We start from the raw sequence: 18,429 nt of genomic DNA, 5'->3' as shown, positions 1-18,429 counted from the left end.
CTGTAGTGTGGTTTTCCACTTTGATTTTGAGTGTGACTCCATATCCAGACCTCCATGGGTTGATAAATTTGATTTCCATTGATAATTTTTGTGTGATTTTGTTGTCAGCACATTCAACTATGTAAAGACGAAAGTATTTCATACGATTAGTTCATTCATTCAGATCTAGGATGTGTTATCTTAGTGTTTCCTATTTTTTTGAGTAGTGTATAAAGCTGAAGGATACAGATACAAGGTTACAGATACAACATGATCACACTGCTGACAATAGATCATGAACAAACTTATCCTTTCACAGTGACCCCCCCACAGTCCCTAATGGTCAAAGAGCATGTTATCACCCATAGCAACAGTAAATAGTGACAAACTAGACATTACAAGAAATGATAATTAAGATAGTGATGACGGTCTGAAATCTCTCCTTTGATCTTTGCCCCTGGAAGCAAAATAAATCATTTGTATGTCTATATCAGGAAGATGATACCCATTATGTTAATTCAATTCAATGGATCTAGTTGTTGTGGAAAGTCCATATTTTCTTATAGACTTTTCAGCTGGTGCCTTCTACATGTCCTTCTACCTTCATTGCCCCGGGTGAACTAAGTTAGGTTTCACTTCTATAGTAAAAATTATATATATATTTTTTAAACTTACCTGAGAAAGTATCAACTGTCCATGAAATCTATTCACAAATCTTCTCAAAAATGAAAAGTAAGTATCTGCACCTATGGTATTTGCAAGACCTCGTAGCAAAAAATAGCCCTACACATAAAAAAGGGGAAAAAAAATTACTTTAGAAAACAAAACAATATACATAAATTAATAATATGTTATGATGTTAAATCAAAGTGGTAGCAGTTGTAACAACCAACCAGTTATTTGTACAGGATGCATGTATATTGATACCTCAAAAGCCAGGATTATGCATAGCAGCTTGTCCTTTACTGATGTTGCAGATCAAATATAACAGAAAACAGTAATGATGATACAGACTGGTAATATATCACTTCATATACACATTAGGTAGATTTAGCTGGTAGTATGTCACAGTCCTTGAACAATGTGAAGAATATAGACTTGGGAAGTATTTGACTTGTAGTCCTTCTGAGTAGACTGGTTCATTATCCCTAGTGGTATGTTCTGGGCTAAGAGGCATGTGGTAGTTCTGGTTTGTACTACACTGCACTTGGAAGATGAGATTAGACACGAGACTACAACTTAAGACTTGACTTTAGATGGACTTGATGGACTGGCTATACTTCTGTTCTGGCAGCTATCCAAGTGTGAGTGCGTACTTCAGGGGTCTTCATCTTGGTGTTCCATGGTAAACTTTGCAAAATTAACCTCACCTACATTTCCCTGGGTTATTTCGAGACGTTACTGACCTAAAGACCTCCAGAAAGGAGACTCCAAAAGTTAGTCCATCACTCTGGACTGGCTGGCCCAGAGGATGCTCTTTCCCTAATGTATCCACCTGTGTTGGTGCTACCCCTGTAGCAGGATACACCAGAAAGGTTGCAGCTTGTTAACTAGACCTGTAATATTGTTATCGAAGGCATACTCCCACTGAAGGTGTGAGAACTGCTGTATGGTGATGTTCCCTGACCAGAGGCAAAAGCCTAACTCACTAAAATGTACTACAACTCAGAAATATAGGGTCTGTGTTTATATACATACATCTTCTAACATTAATTGGATTAACAGTATTGTTTATGACCTGTTGCCAGCTGTACACAGTGAAGATAGGGATGTTGGGTACAGACAGTTAACCATCTGCACTTGTATTGGCTCAGTGCATGCAGAAGACAAATACATATATAGAAAAATACACTTGCATAGCAATACATTTAGACAAATAGGCAGAGTCCACATGGAAATACCAGCTCTCCAATCCCCTATAATGTGCCCGGATCGGTGTCCAGCCAACACCAGCAACGAAAAATGAAAGGCAGATGATCCAGCACTATTTCCATGCAGCTTTATTAGGAACACAGCACACAGGTAAAATCAGCCTGAACTCAGACGCGTTTCGAGCGCATGCGCTCTTTGTCGGTCACCGACAAAGAGCGCATGCGCTCGAAACGCGTCTGAGTTCAGGCTGATTTTACCTGTGTGCTGTGTTCCTAATAAAGCTGCATGGAAATAGTGCTGGATCATCTGCCTTTCATTTTTCATTTAGACAAATAGACCTGAGACTGAGCTGGAGACCTTTGAGGCAACAGCCACCTGAACAGCATTCATGGTAGCAAAAGGTGACCATGCTCCAAGACATCACATTGTTATTAATCACATCTTACATTCATCTAACAATTCATTTGTAGAATCTAATGATATGTAAACGTGTTGCACTCCAACTATATGTTTAAACATTTTTGTAAATGCAAAAATAATCCATTGATATAAGTTGTAACTTTTGCCAAAAGCCAATTTGTGAAAGGTCTGAGACGTGTAAAAATCACAGTTGCATTTTTCATTGCATCACTCAATACAGAGATCCAAGGTGCTTCTTCAAATGACCTCAGCATCAAAGCTGTCCATAAGGAGCATCATAAAATGGTTTTCCAAAGATAAGGTCCAAATAGTTTTAAGCTGTCTCTGGAAATGACAACAGTGGCCCTGATTTACTAATTGTACACCATCTGTGCGACTAATTCTACACCCACATTTTACACCACACAACCTACACTTTTGAAAACACTCAGAGTATTTTTTTATTACAAGAAAATGGGCGTGTTCTTGACAAAAAGCAGAACTTCCAAAATCACTCTTGAAAAAGTTTGGCTCACAGAATAACCAACAGCCAAGAGGCAGTTCTACACAAGGATTTTAAGAATATGCAATGCATTTTAAACTTTAAAATATGCCTTTAATTGTATATATATATATATATATTTTTTTTTTTTGTGTGTGTGTAAAAAAACATGGGTATAGAATACAAATCATCAATAGCATGTGCCAAACCAAACAAGCAAAACACAAGATTTAACAGGAATTAAGCAACAAAATAGAAAAAATTTTATGGACTTAGACCATCTAATATAGAAGTTTAAACCCCCCACCCCGGATGTTTTTAAACTCCTATATTAGATGGTCTAAGTCCATTACATTTTTTCTATTTTGTTGCTTAACCCCTTAAGGACCCAGCCATTTTACACCTTAGGACCCGGCCATTTTTTGCACATCTGACCACTGTCACTTTAAACATTAATAACTCTGGAATGCTTTTAGTTATCATTCTGATTACGAGACAGTTTTTTCGTGACATATTCTACTTTAACTTAGTGGTAAAATTTGTTGGTAACTTGTATCCTTTCTTGGTGAAAAATCCCCAAATTTGATGAAAAATTTGAAAATTTTGCATTTTTCTAAATTTGAAGCTCTCTGCTTGTAAGGAAAATGGATATTCCAAATATTATTATTTTTTATTCACATATACAATATGTCTACTTTATATTTGCATCATAAAATTGACAAGTTTTTACTTTTGGAAAACACCAGAGGGCTTCAAAGTTCAGCAGCAATTTTCCAATTTTTCACAAAATTTCCAAAATCTAAATTTTTCAGGGACCAATTCAGGTTTGAAGTGGATTTGAAGGGTCTTCATCTTAGAAATACCCCACAAATGACCCCATTATAAAAACTGCACCCCCCAAAGTATTCAAAATGACATTCAGTCAGCATTTTAACCCTTTAGGTGTTTCACAGGAATAGCAGCAAAGTGAAGGAGAAAATTCATAATCTTCATTTTTTACACTCGCATGTTCTTGTAGACCCAATTTTTGAATTTTTACAAGGGGTAAAAGGAGAAAATGTATACTTATATTTGTAGCCCAATTGCTCTCGAGTAAGCACATACCTCATATGTCTATGTAAAGTGTTCGGCGGGCGCAGTAGAAGGCTCAGAAGGGAAGGAGCGACAAGGGAATTTTGGAGCGTACGTTTTTCTGAAATGGTTTTTGGGGGGCATGTTGCATTTAGGAAGCCCCTATGGTGCCAGAACAGGAAAAAAAAAACACATGGCATACCATTTTGGAAACTATATCCCTTGAGGAATGTAACAAGGAATAAAGTGAGCCTTAATACCCCACAGGTGTTTCACGACTTTTGCATATGTAAAAAATATTTTTAAAAATTTCAATAAAATGTGTGTTTCTCTCCAAATTTCACATTTTTGCAAGGGTTAATAGCAGAAAATACCCCCCAAAATTTGTAACCCCATCTCTTCTGAGTATGGAGGTACCCCATAAGTTGACCTGAAGTGCACTACGGGCAAACTACAATGCTCAGAAGAGAAGGAGTCATATTTGGCTTTTTGAGAGCAAATTTTGCTCGGGGGCATGTCGCATTTAGGAAGCCCCTATGGTGCCAGGACAGCAAAAAATACCCACATGCTATACCATTTTGGAAACTAGACCCCTTGAGGAACGTAACAAGGAATAAAGTGAGCCTTAATACCCCACAGGGGTTTCACGACTTTTGCATACGTAAAAAAAAAATTTTTCCCTAAAATGTGTGTTTCCCCCCAAATTTACCCCCCCCCACTGGTGTCATTTTTAATTTGCGCAGCCCACTGTTCCAAAGATCTGTCAGACACCAGTGGGGTGTAAATTCTCACTGCACCCCTCATTACATTCCATGAGGGGTGTAGTTTCCGAAATGGGGTCACATGTGGGGTTTTGTTTTTTTTGCGTTTGTCAAAACCGCTGTAACAATCAGCCACCCCTGTGCAAATCACCTCAAATGTACATGGTGCACTCTCCCTTCTGGGCCTTGTTGTGCGCCCCCAGAGCACTTTGTGCCCACATATGGGGTATCTCCGTAGTCGGGAGAAATTGCATTACAAATTTTGGGGGGCTTTTTTCCCTTTTACCTCGTCAAAATGAAAAGTATAGGGCAACACCAGCATGTTAGTGTAAAAAATTTATTTTTTTACACTAACATGCTGGTGTAGACCCCAACTTCACCTTTTCATAAGGGCCTAAAAAAGAGTCCAAAAGATGGCTCCTCTAAATAAGTAGAAAAGGGGTCTAAAAAGACAGAAGACCAAATATGTAAACCTACAATACGCTACGAAAGAGCGTAAACCTTGTGCCCCAATAATGAAGTATAAACAGTATAAAAATATATATATAAATTTTATTAGGTACCAAAACATAAATTAAAAATATATAATATAAAATAGGAACAGGAAAATTCGTGCACAATCCATATAAATCCATAGATATAAGTTTATATAAAAAATTCATCTCAATTTACAGCATGTAATAATTGATAAAAATAAATATAAAAGCAGGATAAAAAAATATATATTAGGGGAGAGTTGGGTCCGGTAAATAAATTAAGGTGTATATATATATGTATTAAGTCTATATGTACGTACAGAAGATAGGATAAGTGTACAGAAGTAACTAAGAATAAAGTGCAAGTGCTAAAAAAAACTGTAAACACTTCTTACATAGTGAAAAATATATCACACAGTGAATAACTAAGCAAAGTGCAACGTGCTAGGAAAGCAGTGGTGTTAAAGCAATATAACATGTGACGTGTAAAATGCAGGAACAGAAGTGCACAATGGAAATAACAGTTAGATGAAATAGAAGGCAGAAGACATATAGGTACTGGACTGGACCCTACACCTGCTATGCGCGTTTCGCCCGCAACCGGGATTTCTCGAGGAGTCTCGAGACTCCTCGAGAAAGCCCGGTTGCGGGCGAAACGCGTCGGAGACTCATAGCAGGTGTAGGGTCCAGTCCAGTACCTATATGTCTTCTGCCTTCTATTTCATCTAACTGTTATTTCCATTGTGCACTTCTGTTCCTGCATTTTATACGTCACATGTTATGTTGCTTTAACACCACTGCTTTCCTAGCACGTTGCACTTTGCTTAGTTATTCACTGTGTGATATATTTTTCACTATGTAAGAAGTGTTTACAGTTTTTTTAGCACTTGCACTTTATTCTTAGTTACTTCTGTACACTTATCCTATCTTCTGTACGTACATATAGACTTAATACATATATATACACCTTAATTTATTTACCGGACCCAACTCTCCCCTTATATATATTTTTTTTATCCTGCTTTTATATTTATTTTTATCAATTATTACATGCTGTAAATTGAGATGAATTTTTTATATTAACTTATATCTATGGATTTACATTGATTGTGCACGAATTTTCCTGTTCCTATTTTATATTATATATTTTTAACTTATGTTTTGGTACCAAATAAAATTTATATATATTTTTATACTTTTCATAAGGGGTGAAAGGAGAATAAGCCCCCCAAAATTTGTAAGGCAATTTCTCCCGAGTACGGTGATACCCCATATGTGGCCCTAAACTGTTGCCTTGAAATACGACAGGGCTCCAAAGTGAGAGCGCCATGCGCATTTGAGGCCTGAATTAGGGATTTGCATAGGGGTATTCTACGCCAGTGATTCCCAAACAGGGTGCCTCCAGCTGTTGCAAAACTCCCAGCATGCTTGGACAGTCGACGGTTGTCCGGCAATACTGGGAGTTGTTGTTTTGCAACAGCTGGAGGCTCCATTTTGAAAACAGTGGCGTACCAGACGTTTTTCATTTTAATTGGGGAGGGGGGCTGTGTAGGGGTATGTGTATATGTAGTGTTTTTTACTTTTTATTTTATTTTGTGTTAGTGTAGTGTAGTGTTTTTAGGGTACAGTCACACGGGCAGGGGGGGTTACAGCGATTTTCCCGCTGCAAGTTTGAGCTGCTGCGCAAAATTTGCTGCATCGCAAACTTGCAGCCTGATACTCACTGTAAGCCCCTCCCCATGTGAATGCACCCTGTACATTCACAGGGGGGGGGGACCTCCAGCTGTTGCAAAACTACAACTCCCAGCATGCACAGTCTATCAGTGCATGCTGGTAGTTATAGTTTTGCAACAGCTGGAGGCACACGGGTTGGGAAACACTGAGTTAGGAAACAGACAATGTTTCCCAACCAGTGTGCCTCCTGTTGTTGCAAAACCACAACTCCCAAACATTCTCAGGCATGCTGGAAGTAGTAGTTCGGCAACATCTTTAGAGCCAGATGTTGCCGAACTACAACTCCCAGCATGCTTGGAGTTGTAGTTTGCAACATCTGGAGGACTACAGTTTGCAGACCACTAATACAGTGGTTCCCAATCTGTGCCCTTCCAGATGTTGCAAAACTACAACTCCCAGTATGCCAAAACTGTCCAGGCATGCTGGGAGTTGTAGTACTGCAACATCTGAAGGGCCAGATGTTACAGAACTACAACTCCCAGCATGCCTGGACAGTAAGGGCATGCTGAGGATGTGTAGTTTTGCAACATCTCGAAGGGCACAGTGGTCCCAAAACTGCGGACCTCCAGATGTTGCAAAACTGCAACTCCCAGCATGCCCAGATGCCAAGGGCTGTCTGGGCATGCTGGGAGTTGTAGTATACAGGGTCCCAATACAGCAATGCATGTCGCTTTACGGCGACGTGCATTGCTGTAAAGGGCCCGACCGCGGCTGAAGATCCACTCACCTGTCGCCGCCATCTTCCTCGCCGGGATCCGGGTCTTCAGGGACGAGGTAAGTACTGGGGCCGGGCCCCAGCACTCCCCCGTCCCCCACCGCGTCCTCCGGTCTTCCTCCCGTCCTCTCCGGACTTCCAGGGGCCGGGCAGGACGGGAGGAAGTAACTGCCCCCCCCCCCCTGCGATTGGTCGGTTAGCTAACCGAAGAATCGCAGGGGATCGGAGGGTTGCCACCTTGCTCCTATACTTTAGCATGGTCCTGGCTGTCTGTGACAGCCGGGATCATGCAAAATTACCGAGCGGTCGGGTCCCAGAGACCCGATCAGCCCGGTATCGCCGCAGATCGCAAGGACGATTTCCCTTGCGATTTGCGGCGATCGCCGACATGGGGGGCCTACATGGCCCCACTCGGCGTTTGCCCTGGATCCCTGCTGAAGGATTTCAGCAGGGATCCGCTTCCGATCTCCACCGGCGGAGACCAGGAAAAGACATGACGTATGGGTCCTTAAGAGGTTAATTCCCGTTAAATCTTGTGTTTTGCTTGCTTGTTTGGTTTGGCACATGCTATTGATGATTTGTATTCTATACCCATGTTTTTTAGTTTTTTTCTTTTAATTCAGAGTACGTGCGATACATTTTCCCGTGCGTCACAAAAAAAACATGTGACAGAAAATCATCCAACACGTGCGACACATTAGTAAATCAGCTCCCAGAAAAAGAGGAGTGAAATCTAAAACACTCCAGAAAGAACATGCGGATTTTAGTAAATCAGGGCCAGTGTGTGTGTGTTTGAAGTTTCATGAAATTGGTTCCCATAATTTAACAGCAGCACACAAGCCTAAGGTCCTCATGCCCAATGCAAAGTGTCATCAAAAGTAATGTAACTCATAAAACCTGTTGAAATACTGAATGCATGATCACTGGAATGAGATTCATGAGTTTGATGGAGAAATCTAGGCTTGGGGAATGCATGAAAAATGCTACCTACGGAAAACATACCTACAATAAAATTTGATGAAAACTGAATATTTCCAGTGAAAGGTAATGTTAATCCTACAGCAAACATGTTAATCAAATGCATTTGTAGCAACAGTTAGAGGAAATTTTCTGTTCTATGAATGACTATGCACCAGTGCACAAAGCGAGGTCCATAAAGGCATGGTTTAATGAGTTGGTGTGGGGAACTTGACTGGTCCTTACAACCCTCAACCCCATTAAAGGGGTACTCCGGTGAAAACCTTTTTTCTTTTAAATCAACTGGTGGCAGAAAGTTAAACATATTTGTAAATTACTTTTATTAAAAAATCTTAATCCTTCCTGTACTTATTAGCTGCTGAATTCTACAGAGGAAATTCTTTTCTTTTTGGAATGCTCTCTGATGACATCACGAGCACAGTTCTTTCTGCTGACATTATTAAAATGATAAAAATGCTTTATTTATTGTTGTCCTTAGTGGGATTTGAACCCAAGCCCCAGCACTGCAAGGCAGTAGTGCTAACCACTGAGCCACCATGCTGCCCTTAGCATACATCTGCTATGCATGGTTGCTAAAATGGACAGAGATGTCAGCAGAGAGCACTGTGCTCGTGATGTCATCAGTGTTCCAAAAAGAAAGGAATTTCCTCTGTAGCATTCAGCAGCTAATAAGTACTGGAAGGATTAAGAGTTTTTAATAGAAGTAATTTACAAATATGTTTAACTTTCTGCCACAGGTTGATTTAAAAGAAAAAAAGGTTTTCACCGGAGTACCCCATTAAACACCTTTGGGATGAATTGCATCGCTGTTTAAAAGACAGATCTTCTTGTTCGACATCAATGTCTGACCTCACAAATGCAATTTTGGCTGAATAGGCAAAAATTCCCAAGACACCTTTCAAAAACTTGTGGAAAGCAATTCCAGAAGAGTGAAAGCTGAAACACCAATGGTGTTTAAGTGTCTACATACTGTTGGCTGTAATGTGTATATGTAAAGATTTACATCAATTGAAAAAGTATGACCAAATGTTTATCCACTAACCTTTAAGTAATGCACTTGCATGAAATTTTTGTCTGCATTTAAGCCATGTCGTACCATGGAAGCTCCTGAGTCACTCACTTCGCCAGTAGAATCTCCCTGGGGCCTAACAGTGCAAAAAAAAGTAAATACAATGAACAATATAACATTTTGAATAAAAAAAAGATTGAATAAAAAAAAACGATGTAGTCTAAAGTTTATGAAATGATACATTTTCATAGTAGGTGTCTGCTGTTTCTAAACCTTATTTTGCTATAATACCAACAGTATACCAATCAGTAATATCAGTTTGTGGCATTTTTACATTTAACCCCTTAAGGACCGGGGGTATTTCCGTTTTTGCATTTTCGTTTTTTGCTCCTTGCCTTTAAAAAATCATAACTCTTTCAATTTTGCATCTTATGGCTTATTTTTTGCGCCACCAATTCTACTTTGTAATGACATCAGTCATTGTGCCCAAAAATCTACGGTGAAACAGAAAAAAAAAATAATTTTGAGACAAAATTGAAAAAAAAAAACGCTGTTTTGTAACTTTTGGGGGCTTCCGTTTCTACGTAGTACATTTTTCGGTAAAAATGACACCTTATCTTTATTCTGTAGGTCCATACGGTTAAAATGATTCCCTACTTATATAGGTTTGATTTTGTCGTACTTCTGGAAAAAATCATAACTACATGCAGGAAAATTGATACGTTTAAAATTGTCATCTTCTGACCCCTATAACTTTTTTATTTTTCCGTGTATGGGGCGGTATGAGGGCTCATTTTTTGCACCGTGATCTGAAGTTTTTAACGGTACTATTTTTACATTGATAGGACTTATTGATTGCTCTTTATTCATTTTTTCATGATATAAAAAGTGACCAAAAGTGCACTATTTTGGACTTTGGAATTTTTTTGCGCGCACGCCATTGACCGTGCGGTTTAATTAACGATATATTTTTATAATTCGGACATTTCCTCACGCGGCGATACCATATATGTTTATTTTTAGTTTTATTTACACAGTTTTTTTTTTTTATGGGAAAAGGGGGGTGATTCAAACTTTTAATAGGGAAGGGGTTAAATTATATTTATTCACTTTTTTTTCACTTTTTTTTGCAGTGTTATAGCTCCCATAGGGACCTATAACACTGCACACACTGATCTTCTATGTTGATCACTGGTTTCTCATAAGAAACCAGTGATCAACGATTCTGCCGCATGACTGCTCATGCCTGGATCTCAGGCACTGAGCAGTCATCACGCGATCGGACAGCGATGAGGCAGGTAGGGGCCCTCCCGCTGTCCTGTAAGCTGTTCGGGATGCCGCGATTTCGCCGCGGCTATCCCGAGCAGCCCACTGAGCTAGCCGGCATGGTTTCAGTTTCACTTTAGACGTGGCGTTCAACTTTGAAGGGTTAATAGCGCGCGGCACAGCGATCAATGCAGCGCGCTATTAGCCACGGGTCTAACAACGGCCGGGCCCGACCCGCTATGTCGCGGGGCCACTCCGTGGCCCCGCATTATAGATCGGGAGTGGACACATGACGTTCCAGTACGTCATGTGTCCTTAAGGGGTTAAAGGGGTATTCCGGCCAAATACATCAGATCTCCTATCCAAGGGATAGTGGATAAGATGTCTGATCGCGGGGGGCCTGACACTTGGACCCCCTGTGATCTCCGTTCAGCACCTGCATTCTATGCGGGGCTGCGTCTCCAGTGTCGGAAAACCTCTTTGATTCCGGGACTGGAGACGTGACGTCACACCACGCCCTGCCCCCTCGTGACATCACACCACGCCCCCTCCATTCATGTCTATGGGAGGGGGTGTAACGGCCCAGCGGTGGGCCCCCACGTTAGACATCTTATCCCTTATACTTTGGATAGGGGATAAGATGTATTTGGCCGGAATACCCCTTTAACACTATAACATATATTACTTACACAAAAGCTTAATGCACAATTATTTGTATGCAATTATTACAAAAACTACACTCCTTGCTTAACACTCTATCATTAGTTTTGTACTTTTAAAACCATAATAATTGGATCCTCTTAAAAATTGTGTCAAGAGACATTTAGTATCCTATAGCCCAATACGTAGAATTAACAATTTCCTCAAAAATTTTCCTTCACACAAAATGTGTTAAAGTGTAACATTATATTAGCAGACACATTTTAGATTTTAAAAGTAGATGAATCTCAGTCACTAGAGCAGTGAGTACAGATATTCCATTACATCTCCAAGTATTGATTTAAAAGCTTACAACACAAAGCCTGCCAGAATGAAAGGCTCTTTTCATCCCTACACTATGAAGCTGACAAGGGAGCAATAGGTTAGAAAAGAAAATCTTTTAAAAAGGTTTTATAGCAACATTTTGCAAGGTAAGATGCATTTAAAGGTATTCAATGGTGTTTTAAGAATATAGATAGTGAGGGAGATTTAGTAATACTGGCTAAAATGTATACAGCATCAAACTATACAAAATACTTTCTCACAGTGGCACACTCTGTGTGATAAATGTAGTGCACCTTGCTAGATATATTAGATATTATTTCTTCTTTAACCTAGCTTGGTTGACTTACTTTGCAATGATATTTTGTGGCAAAACAATGGCACATGCCATTAATAAAGCTGTCAGATTTTATGATTCCTCCTAGCTGTGTCCTCATTTCTACACGTGGCAGCTCAAAGGGAGAACAGATACAATGATAGGGAGGAGGCCTGTGGGATGGCTGCAGCTTGTAGTCCCAATGCCAGTCATGGTCCCAGTCAGACTAATTACTAAGACTTGAGGGTTTGCACAAGAACTCTGCATGCTTCGTAGGCTGGCGACAGTAAAGTGTAGTTGCACTAGGGATGGTGTTACTTGTAGTTCTCCTATTGCACTCCCTGTGTCACAGTTTCTTTAGAAAAGATCAGCAAAATCATCCAAATTGAGATACAGTTCTTAAACAGCAAGTATAAAAAGGCTTTAGGTTGGAGCAGGAAACCCAGAGTTTTAGTGTCTTTAGGGTCCCTAGAGCGCTTTCCATCAAAGGTCCTATGTCTTTCACCATGAAGCAGATCCCAGTATGGATGTCTTATGGTTTGATTACGTATCACCTGAGCAATTACTGTACGGTATGTAAAATTGCACTGTTATGTTGTTTAAAGGGGTACTCCACTGGAAAACATTTTTTTTTTTTTTAAATCAACTGGTGCGAGAAAGTTAAACAGATTTGTAAATTGCTTCCATTTAAAAATCTTAACCCTTCTAGTACTTATCTGCTGCTGTATGTTCCAGAGGGAGTTCTTTTCTTTTTGAATTTCCTTTCTGTCTGACCACAGTGCTCTCTGCTGACACCTCTGTCCACTTTAGGAACTTTCCAAAGTAGGAGGAAATCCCTATAGAAAACCTCTCCTGCTCTTGACAATTCCTAAAATGGACAGAGGTGTCAGCAGAGAGCACTGTGGTCAGACAGAAAGGAAAATCAAAGAGAAAAGAACTTCCTCTGAATTATACAGCAGCTGATAAGTACTGGAAGAATTAATATTTAAAAATTTTTAAATAGAAGTAATTTACAAATTTGTTAAACTTTCTGGTACCAGGTGATAAAAAAAAAAAAAAGGTTTTCCAGGGGAGTACCCCTTTAATTGCACTTTTATATAATATCATGTAATGGCAGAAAGTATCATGGAGTTAAACCCATTCACACTTTCTGCTCTTTGCTGCCACATTTGCAATAATGCAATTCCCTAAAACTTTCTAGTATAATGGTGGGGCTAGTATAAATTATATATTCTATATAAACCCAAATGTGTGCTGACCAAATGGTGTCAAGGGCTAGTGGTCTAACAATCTCAAGACAAAAGGAGTTGCTGCTTTTGAATCTGTATTGAGTTTGAATTAGTTGCCAAAGACTACTAGGATCACATGTAACTTAAAGTGTACCTGTCGTTAACAAAATCTTTTTATATAATGTAGATAATAACATTATATGTATATTTGTAATATACATTGGTTAAAAAATGTGTCTATTTTGGGTGAAAAAATGCTGTCTCTGCAGCTATTGCCTGTGTGTCTCTATGAGGAGTCCAAATACAGGAAGTGAGGACATGACAAGCAGGGTTCTGTGCAGCCTCCTGGCTTGTCAATCATCCTCATGTGTGAGCCCACAGCATGTCCCAGAGATTCACTGCCCATAGTCCTGCTTCTCCTCAGTGAAAAGAGCCCTGCTTGTCCACCCTCACTTCCTGTATTTGGACTCCTCATAGAGACACACAGGCAATACCTGCAGGGACAAAAATATACATATTTTTTTTACCAAAGTATATTACAAATATACATATAATTGTATTATCTACATTGTATAAAAAGTTTTTGTTGACGACGGGTACACTTTAACTGGCTACTACACTAGTTATCTTGTTTATGGACTTTGCCCTGACCAGAAGAACATATTTTTCTTTTTTCTTCTAAACTTTAAGCCTAAGGGGAAAACGATTTTGAGGGCTTCTTAGAAGTTATATATAGCAAACAGGGCAAGGTGTTGAGCGTATAAACAGTGTGATATGTACAGGTTAAAGCAGTCAAGCTCAGTCAGTCTCCCACACAAAATCCGCTGCCCGAACAGGGTACTTAGAACTGCTGCAAAAACAATGGATTCCATTTCTTGATCTAATGACACATATATTTGTAACATAAAGGTTATTCCCTATTTTAGGCATTTATAAGTAATATGAAATGAAAAGATGGTGTTTAGTTTAGAAAACCCATTTTATAAAGTATATTAGGAAATACTGAACTAATATGGGAAAGTGAGGGCAGGGGTCCTGTTCAGGTTTATTTTTCTTTACCAGACTGGAGAGTGGTAACAAAAAACAGCTCTCATTGTTGTGTTACAGCAAAATCCCCAGGGTTTCAACGAGAACGATGTAAACTGGAGGTCCTAGTGAGGGGAAACTTTCTAATCAACTTGTTGTCAATGGACCTTTCAGTTTGGATTGTCTAAAGCAGAGAACACCATGACCATCTTCTCTTGTAACACAGTTCAACATTATGGAAAAGGAACTGTGTAGCAGACTGTGACTGTTGACTACTAATTTTATATTCTAGAATTCTCAGTAGCAACATACTGGTGCTCTACAAAAAAGCTTTATAGCAAGCGTGTTATAGTGACCTTAGATATCCCCTTGTGAAATATTCTGGCATACATCTGCTAAGTTCAAAGACAAATATCTGATAAATTCTATTTTTATAGCACAGATCAGAGAACTATAAAAGCCATCAATACACTATTGTTTTTTCCCTTGAAATGCCCCAAGTTTGTCAGCTTTGTCTCACGTGAGTTTGTATTTCTTCACAGCATTATTAGGAAATCAAGAGCTGTAAAATACAAGTCTCACAAACAGCTTGCGCCTCAGGCACTGCAGAATTTATTGTTGGCAGACTTCCTGTCGTCAACCACTCCCAGGATTTTCTTGGAGAAATCCCCCAATAACTTCTTGTGAAAATTACCAGTTATCATGACAGAACAATAAAAAACACAGAAGGAGGGAAAGGTGGGGGTGGATTAGGAGGTGATACAAAGCTCGGGAACATATAAAGTGCAGAAAGGATACATTGGCTTGTTACTCGTCTTCAGACTTACAATGGTTTGAACATCTATTTAATTCACAAATGCTCTTAAATAAAGACAGATAATATTTTATATATGTCCAAGTATGTTTTAGAGATTGTTATTGATCTTTTTTAGTAGTTATATAAAAGGGGTACTCCCCTGGAAAAAAAAAAATATCAACTGGTGCCAGAAAGTTAAGACATATTTGTAAATTACTTTTATTTAAAAATCTTAATCCTTTCAGTACTTATCAGCTGCTGAATGTTCCAGAGGAAGTTCTTTTGTTTTTGAATTTCCTTTCTGTCTGACCACAGTGTTCTCTGCTGACACCTCTTTCCATTTTAGGAATTGTCCAGAGTAGAAGCAAATCCCCATAGCAAATATATCCTGCTCTGGACAGTTCCTAAAATAAACAGAGGTGTCAGCACTGTGGTTAGACAAAAAAGGAAAGAACTTCCTCTGTAGTATACAGCAGCTAAGTACTGGAAGGATTAAGATTTTTAAATAGAAGTCGTTTACAAATCTGTTTAACTTTCTGGCATCAGTTTAAAAAAAAAAAAAAATGTTTTCCAGGGCAGTACCCCTTTAAAGACAATGAGCAGCTATTAGTCATTGTTGTATTTCCCCTTTAAACACATACTAGCATGACATTGCCTGTCTCTGGCCAGTCCAGTTCATTAATGCATCTAACTATGGTCATGGGCATTACACTACTCATTTTAATAGGCCAGGGCTTGATAAATCCCGGGTGCCAAGTTGTTCTTGCACTGATTGCCTGTTCTGCCTGCAGTGGTGGCTCTGGTGTTACAGGAGCACCGAGCGTCAAGTGACCACCGCAGCCATTCAGTGGCTTCAGCGGTGACTCTTCGTACTCTATACACCTAAAAAAGGAGCATCGACCGAAGGCATCTGCTGCTGTACAGCAGAGTACTGACCAAAGACATCCCGTGTTCAGCATGGCAGAATGGGAGATCAGTGTGAGAATGGAGGCAGAGGTAAAACAGTTTGTTATTTTTAAACAGTTGAAAAGCAAAAAACAAAAAGGTGTCCCAGGGTGGGGACAGGTTTACTTATCCCTGTGACACACAGGGGAAGATAAGGGGACAGTAATAACTGACACACAGGGGGGAGAGGAGGGGACAGTAATAAATGACAACAAAGGGGAGATACCAATTACCGGCACTGGGGGGAGATGAGGGGACAGTAATAACTAACACATAGGGAGGAAATGAGGGGGCATGCGACAGAGGGGGAGATGAGGGGACAGTAATGTCTGAGACCAGGGATATGCACACATAGGCTTAAAAGGGGGCTTGAGCCCCCCTGCCCTATATGTGCACTTGCCCCTTTAATGTTGTAGTGCTTTGTCCCATTGCATACTGATGGTTGTAGTGCTTTGTTACATTGCATACTGGGAGATGTAGTGTTTTATCACTTTTATACTAGGGGTTGTAGTGCTTTCTCCCTTTGCCTATTGGAGTCTGTACTAAAGACTCCAATGTACATGGGACAAACAGACTCTTTGTCCCTTTGCATACTGGGGGTTGTAGTGCATTTTGGCCTTGCATACTGGAGGTTGTAGTACAAAATAGGAAACAATTTTTTTTTAAAAGTGTTAGTAAATGTGAATAAGCCCCTTCCCTAATAAAAGTTTAAATCACTATTAAAATATAATGTTAATTAAGCCACAGAGTGAATGGCGTAAATGTATAAAAAAAAAAGTCCAGAATTGCAGATTTTTGGTCACTGATTGTACTGATAAAAAAAACTACAGACCATGGCGCAAAAATTACCCTTATACAGGCCTGTATACGGAAATATAAGGGTTAGAGGGGTCAGAAGAGAACAATCTTAACCCCTTAAAGACCAACACAAGTAAACCTGCTCGCCCCTGAAAGACCAGGCCTGTTTTTTTAAATCGGGGATGTCTGACTTTATTAGAGAATAACTCTGGTAATGTTTTGCTAATCACGATAATTCTGACATTGTTTTTTTTTGTCACAAGTTGTCCTTCATGTACACAGTAAAAGTAAGCTGATATCATTTGTAGTTTTTTTTTTACAATGCAAAAAATCATGAAATTTTTAAAAGAATAAAGATTTTTTGCTATTTTAACACTAATAGGTTGCAAATATTTATACTTTCTGACCAAATAGTTTTTGAAACTTATACTTTCAGATGTCTACTTTATTTTGAAAGCATTTCTTTTGTTTTCAATTAACATTTTAAATTAATTAGAAGCCTAACAACTTAACTTAAAATTTTTTAAATCTTTTTTTTTATGTGGTATGCAAGGTTTCAGAAATTTGAAGGTGGTAGAACATAGCAACCCCCCCCCCCCCCCCCCCAAATGACCCCATTCTAAAAATTAGACCCCTCAAGGTATTTGCTAGGGGGTACAGTGAGTATTTTAACACCATCGTTTTTTGGCAGGAATTATTACAAAGTCAGTGTTATGTGCTTTTTTCACAAATGCATCATTTGTGAAACGTAGAATTTATACTGTACATCGCTATTGATATTGAAAGAAATGCTCCCTATATTTTATTGAGCTGCTCGGCCCGTGTTTGGAAATATCCTGCATATTCCTTGGCCGCGTGGTAGGACCCAGAAGGAGAGGAGCGCCATTTGGCTTTCAGGGCATCATTTTAGGCCGGATGGATTATAGGCCGCACTTCATGCCTGCAAAGGGTTTTAGCTATCAGAACCATACAGAACCCCCACAAGTGACCCCATTTTGGAAACTACACCCCCTAAAGTAATCATCTAGATCAAAAGTGAGTACATTGAGTCCTTTTTGTGTGGCTGGAATGGTTGCAAAGTCAGTGGAAAAATTTAAATGTTCTTTTTTTTCCACAAATGCATCATTTGTGGGACATATTTTTTGTACATTGCATCTGAAAAGTAGAAAATGCACCCCATATTTTATTACGCTGTTCATCCCGTGTTTTGTAATACCCCCACTTAGGCCATATTTGGTTGCATGGCCTAAAAGGAGAGGAGCACCATTTGGCTTTCAGGATATCATTATACAAATTTTAGGCCGCACTTCATCTTGCAAAGCATTCTAGCTGTCAGAACAATACTGCACCCCCAGATTTTCGAAACTACACCCCCTAAAGTATTCACCTAGGGCAAAAGTAAGTATCTTGAGCCCTTATTGTGTGGCTAGAATTATTTCAAAGTTAGTGGGGGGAAAAAAAGAAATTAGTTGTGGGACATCATTTTGGTAAGTCACGTTTGAAATGGAGGAAATGCGCCCATATTTTTTCACGCTGTTCGTCCCAGGCTGGGGAGTACCCCAACTTAGGCCATATC

At 39.4% G+C, this 18,429-nt stretch overlaps 1 protein-coding gene across 9 annotated transcripts in view; it reads right to left on the bottom strand.

Moving 5' to 3' along the window:
- The window catches only part of AOPEP (aminopeptidase O (putative)), a 697,195-nt gene that overhangs the window by 358,380 nt on the left and 320,386 nt on the right, over positions 1-18,429 (bottom strand). For all 9 annotated transcript variants that reach the window (XM_056524681.1, XM_056524688.1, XM_056524672.1 and 6 more), the window contains 2 exons: positions 9,530-9,632; positions 655-762 (listed from right to left, as the gene is read on the bottom strand). In XM_056524681.1, the coding sequence (XP_056380656.1) occupies positions 655-762; positions 9,530-9,632 (211 nt within the window). The remainder of the gene's footprint in view (positions 1-654; positions 763-9,529; positions 9,633-18,429) is intronic.

The sequence above is a fragment of the Hyla sarda genome, chromosome 1, assembly GCF_029499605.1.
Source record: "Hyla sarda isolate aHylSar1 chromosome 1, aHylSar1.hap1, whole genome shotgun sequence".
Classification (NCBI taxonomy): domain Eukaryota; kingdom Metazoa; phylum Chordata; class Amphibia; order Anura; family Hylidae; genus Hyla; species Hyla sarda.
Note: the sequence above shows the minus strand (reverse complement) of the source record. Positions and strands in the feature narration are given on the sequence as shown.